General features: G+C 44.4%; 1 protein-coding gene across 1 annotated transcript; it reads right to left on the bottom strand.

The window, feature by feature from the left end:
• Positions 1-758: 758 nt before the first annotated feature.
• sox11b (SRY-box transcription factor 11b) lies at positions 759-2,420 on the bottom strand. The gene has a single exon (XM_061706938.1). The coding sequence runs from the start codon at positions 2,315-2,317 to the stop codon at positions 1,385-1,387; it is 933 nt and encodes a 310-aa protein (XP_061562922.1). The 5' UTR covers positions 2,318-2,420; the 3' UTR covers positions 759-1,384.
• Between the last annotated feature and the right edge of the window lie 3,759 nt (positions 2,421-6,179).

Genomic DNA, 6,179 nt, shown 5'->3' with positions numbered 1-6,179 from the left:
GAAGTTATATAAATAACATTGAACTGAACTGCAGCTTTGCATGCCTGCTTTAGATTAGAGTCAGGCTAGCAGCAGGTTAGTAGTTTTAACTCAGTTAAGACATTATCTACAGTTCTTTTAGAGATGAATACTTTTTACTACCAGAAATCATGAAACAGGTTAAACCCAGATACAAACATTTAAGGAGATATTGTCTGATGCTAAATTTTGACATTACAAGATGACAAATATTCTTTGATTTAAGAGTCCAGACGCAGTTAAACTACCGTCCCAAGGTCTTAAAATTAGCGCTCCAGTCGGCCAAAATAAGAATTAAAGAGGTCTGATCATGTATTGTTTTCAAGGTTACTAAACAAAAAGATATACTTTTATCCTTGAATAGATTTAAATACTTCCTGACCCAAAGTTAAAGACTGTAGGAGATAAAAAACATCCCAAAGAAAAAAAAATAAAAACTACCTTTTTAAGAAGCTTGACAACCAGTAATAGACCAGAGCAGCAGTCAAGGATGGATCAATAAAGACTCAGTAGTTGATCAGTTCCAGCTGATTTATTCAGTTTCACACACTTTCATTAAAGTTACAAAAAAACAACGGCCCGAATGGCCCGTTCATTTCCACAAAACTAACAAGTAGGAACCAAAACCAACTAAATTATCAGCAGCAGCTTCTTACTGCTGTCGTCAAACACAGAAAAGTCTTGAATTCGAATCACTTAACACCACATCCACCAGTACCCCCCCTCCCCAGTAACCCCTCCCCGCAGTCACAACTGCAAGGCATCCCATCACAGCAGGCGGCGTGGAAGCCCCAACCCACTGACATTCAGGTAACGTGAACAAGCGCCCGACGTTCCCTTTGACCTACAAAAATACACCTGAAAATACTTTTATTTTGTATTTCTGTAAAAAAAAAAAAAAAAAAAACACGAGGTATGTTTGTTTCCAACTACAAGAACTGGTTGTGATTCTCTTCAAGAAGCTCCAAAAACTATGAACACGCTACATATTCAGAAGGAAAAATAAACAGTCCTGAAGTCCTGCAGCGAGCAGAACTGGGTCTGTGGAAGGTGCATAGTCCGGGTCCCGGCTCAGAGGCCAGGAACACAAAACCACAAATCAGAAAACCCTGTTGGCAATAGTTCAGGAAGGAGAGGACAGTTGGGATGAGACGGCCCATGGTGATGGAGGACACACATTTGTGGATCTCCAGTTCAAGTTCAGCAACAGGAAGCTAGTGAGTGTATACGTTGCCGAGGCGTCTTAGTTGTTGGGGTTGAGTCTCATCCTGAGGCCGACCTGGTGGTTAAGAAGTCTTTGTCTAGTGTATCTTTAGAGCCGGGACGCATTGGTCCCAGTACCACCACCCCGACCCGGCCCCGGGGGTCAGTAGGTGAAGACCAGGTCGGAGAAGCTGGCCTCCAGCCACCCCCCCGCGATCATGCGGCTCAGCTCGGGGGTGCAGTGGTCGGGGAACTCGAAGTGGCTGCCCCGGCTGCTGCTGCACGAGTCCAGGTCCTGGTCCACCAGGGAGAGGGCGGAGGCCGCCCCCACGGGGCTGAAGGCGGGGCTCCAGGGCTCCAGGGCCGAGGCCTCTGGGCTCCCCAGGGGGCCCGGGGGGCTCAGCTGGTCCAGGTCCTCCCCCCCGCCGCAGCACTGGGACAGGGAGGCCGGGTACGAGGGGGAGGACAGCACCTTCTGGGTGATGTTCTTCAGCCGGAAGAAGAGGCGGCGGGGAGGAGGGTCGTAGGGGACGGGTCGGGCCGGCTCGGAGAGGCTTAGACCGGGGCTGGACCGGGACGGGGGGTCCGGGTCCAGGTCTCCCTCTTCCTCCTCCTCCTCCTCATCCTCGTCGGTAGAGTCCTGGTTCTTTAAGCTGGTCCCGGCCCCCCCAGCCCTGCTGGGCTTCAGCTTGGAGGGTTTCCTGCAGGCGGGGGGGCCCTGGGGGGCCCCCTCGGCCCGGGGCCTCTTCCTGGGCCGGTACTTGTAGTCGGGGTGGTCGGCCATGTGCTGCAGCCGCAGCCGCTCCGCCTCCCGCACGAACGGAACCTTCTCCGCGTCCCGCAGCGCCTTCCAGCGCTTCCCCAGCCGCTTGGAGATCTCTGCGTTGTGCATGTCCGGGTTGTGCTGCATGATCTTCCTCCGCTCCCCCTTGGACCACACCATGAAGGCGTTCATGGGCCGCTTGATGTGTCCCGGCGCGCCCCGGCAGCGCTCCGTCCCGGCCGGGCTGGCCCCCCGCGGGGCCCCGGCCCCGGCCCCGGCGCGGGTCCTGGGGGTCCGGCCGCCCCCCTGGCGGACCTCCGTGTGCTGCACCATGGCTCCCCGGCTCCGTTTACAGCGCTTGTTTCCCGGCGTGTCCCCCCGAGCACAGACTCTCCTCCGCTCCGCTTCTCCGGCTTCTCCTCTCCGTCTAATTAACCGGCTGGTCCCGCTACCACACGCGCGTCCTCTCAGCCAATCACGGCCCTCGTCCACTCAACCCGCCAGGAGCGTCTCAGCCAATCACAGGCCGCCATTCCCTTGTTTGTTCCCGCCCACCGGCGTCTCTCTTTAAAGCCGTCCGGCCCCGCCCCCTGGACCGTCTCAGCCAATCACAGACCGGCACCCGGCTCCGTTCTTCCCGCCCACCAGCGTCTCTGACCGTTACAATGATTACATGCCAGATTTGAAAAGATTCATTCACAGATTTTAAAACGATTCAATCCCAGATTAGAAACCATCCAATCCCAGATTTGAAACCATTCATTCCCAGATTTGAAAACGATTCAATCCCAGATTTGAAACCATTCATTCCCAGATCTGAAAACGATTCATTCCCAGACTTGAAACCATTCATTTCTAGATTTGAAAAGATTCATTCACAGATTTGAAAACGATTCATTCACAGATTTGAAAAAGATTCAATCCCAGATGTGAAATGATTCCATCCCAGATTTGAAAATACTGAAATATGTATACAAGGCTACAATATAATCAGACTGGATAGAAACAGACATGGAGGTGGAGTACCTTTTATATACAGGATCATATTCTAACAAAATTAAGAGGTGATCTTAACTATCCAGATGTGGAAGCAATCTGGATTAAGGTTAATTTGCCTCATCTCAAGCCATTACTAATGCTGTTATAGGCCACCGAACTCTGATGCTGTTTATCTTGAAAAAATCTGCTCAATGCTTCAGAATGTTTCAGAAACAGACAGAGAAATGTATTTTGTAGGAGACTTGAATATAGACTGGCTCTCAAAAAGCTGCCCTATGAAAAGAAAGCTTAAGGACATCGTCACTGTATGTAACCTATCTCAAATAAACGTACCAACCAGAATGAATATAAAGAAATCTGGTGTATCATCTTCAACCTGTATTGAACATTTCCTTACAAACTCAACTGATAAATGCTCAAATGTGTCAGTTCCTATTGGTTTCAGTGACCATAACATGATAGCCACAGCAAGAAAAGCCAAAGTCCCTGAATGGGTCCTAAAATTATATATAAAAGAATCTATAAGCCTTTCTGTGATAGTACATTTATTGAAGATATGTGCAAAATAAAGTGGGATAGTGTATTACAGTTTACTCACACTGAAGATGTTCTACATGAATTTATGAAGTTGTTTTCCTCTGTCTGTGACAAGCATGCACCACTAAAAAACTTACCGTCAGATCTGTCAAAGCACTTTGGCTCGACTCTGACTTCAAACTTCAAACTTTATTTATTTATATAGCACCAAATCATGCAATATAAATGCAACACATGGTGCTTTACATACAAAATAAAATAACAATCAAAAATACAATTTCTTGAGAAAATTAATGAAAGAAAGAGATCAATTGAAAAAAAATGCTACAAATTCAGGGTGCTCAGAGGATTGGCTGGTATATCGCTCTCTAAGAAACAAAGTGACCAAATTAAATAAACAGAAAAAAAGGCTTTACTATCAATCAAAAATTGAAGAAATGAAACATGACAGTTAAAAACTTTGGCGTACTCTCAATCAAATCATGGGTAAAGATAAAATGAAAAAATCAACATCTTTCATTGAATCAGGTGATGGTTTCATCACCAAACCCAAAGAAATTGCAGATCATTTCAATAATTATTTCATAGATAAAGTGAATACAATAAGAAACAGTATGCTGCCTGTAAATAGTCAACTTTCTGAATCAATTATAAAAAAACATATCATGCACGACAAAAGATGTCAATTTAAATTTCTGCCCACTAGCATGTTAGAAATTAAAAAACTTTTGTCTGAATTGAAACAAACAAACCTTGTGGACATGATAATTTAGATAGCAGACTGTTAAAACTCTCAGCTGAAATTGTAGCTGGACCAATATCCCATATTTTCAACTTGAGTTTGGAAGAGGGTATTTATCCTCAAGTGTGGAAGTTAGCTAAAGTCACTCCTTTACCTAAAAATAGAAAAGAACCATTCACTGGCTCAAACAGCAGGCCGATCAGTATCTTACTTGTTTTGGGAAAACTTATGGAAACAATTGTATTTACACAAATTCAAAATTACTTCTCTATAAATAATATCAATTCTGATTTTCAACATGCGTATATTCAACATGCACTGCTCTCACACAACTGACAGATGATTGGCTTAAACAAATTGATGGTAAATTATTGGTGGGAACAGTGTTGTTGGATTTTAGTGCTGCCTTTGATATCATTGACCATAAACTGCTCCTTTCAAAACTAGCTGCTTATGGTTTCCAACCCTCATCTATTAGCTGGATGAAAAGCTACCTATTCAATAGAAGGCAGTGTGTCATGTTTAATGGAACTTTTTAATGTATTAAAACATTACATTGTGGCCTTCCTCAAGGAAGCTGCCTTGGTCCTCTACTGTACTCGATATTTGTAAATGATATGCCTTATATTTAAAAAAATGCTCACACTGCAATTTATGCAGATGACACAACAATATATGCATCTGCAAAGAATGACACAGATCTGAGCAGTATTGTTCAAAAAGAGTTAACGCAGATTTCTAAATGGGTCACTGAAAATAAACTGAAACTGAATATATACAAAATGAAATGTCTTGTTATTTGCTCAAAACATGCTCGAAAAAAGGAACACAGATTATGTGTGTCCTTGCATGGAGCTGAAATTGAGCAAGTTAAGGAGGCCAGATTACTGGGTGTTACGATTGATGAAACATTGTTTTGGGACACTCACATAAACAACATTGTAGCAAAAATGAGTAGAAGCATCTCAATCATTAGAAGGAGTGCCTATTTTGTAACCAATACAATTATTAAACAAGTTATAGAATCTCTGGTTTTGTCACATATTGATTACTGCCCAGTAATCTGTCTAACGCCTCCAAACATGAAATAAATAAGATCCAGCTTACCCAAAATAGAGCAGCGAGACTCGCTCTGCATTGCTCGTATAGATATAGTGTCGAAAAAATGAATAATAAACTATCATGGATGAAAGTCAATGACAGACTAGCATGTAGCCTGATACTGTTTTTAAACAATATTTACACATGTCATACACCAAATTATCTCTTTTCTCAGTTGCTTCTTGCTAGTGATAGCCACAGCTATCATACTAGACACGAGAGGTCATTTCACCTGCCCACACCTAAAACCCACGCACTAAAAACAACAGTAATGTACAGGGCAGTTACTTACTGGAATATACTTCCAGAAAATCTTATTTCAACTAGTGGCAGAGTTGAAGCTTCAAGAGGAGACTAAGAAAGGAAGTTCAAAAGAAACTGGTTGTTTTAGATTGTGTCTAATGGTTTTAGCTTATTGATTTAAAGGAGCCGTCAGTAAGAAATGGCCAAAACTGGTACTGCAGTCACTTTCAAAATATTGTTGAGCGGCGTGTACCCTCCCCCTCCTCCCCCCGACCAGAGGTTGCCAGGTAGGCTGCAGAATGCAGCAGGAACGTAGGCTGCCATGGCTGCGATAATTAGAGCCGAGCTGGCAACCCGGATGCCGAAACAATACTGACTTGGTGATTGGGAGATAGGTGGAGGGTGGAGCTTCAGAAACAATACTGACTTGGTGATTGGGAGATAGGTGGAGGGTGGAGCTTCAGAAACAATACTGACTTGGTGATTGGGAGATAGGTGGAGGGTGGAGCTTCAGAAACAATACTGACTTGGTGATTGGGAGATAGGTGGAGGGTGGAGCTTCAGAAACAATAC

This window comes from Cololabis saira, chromosome 18, assembly GCF_033807715.1.
Source record: "Cololabis saira isolate AMF1-May2022 chromosome 18, fColSai1.1, whole genome shotgun sequence".
Lineage (NCBI taxonomy): Eukaryota > Metazoa > Chordata > Actinopteri > Beloniformes > Belonidae > Cololabis > Cololabis saira.
The sequence above is the reverse complement of the archived record's forward strand: the minus strand, read 5'-3'. Positions and strand labels throughout refer to the sequence as shown.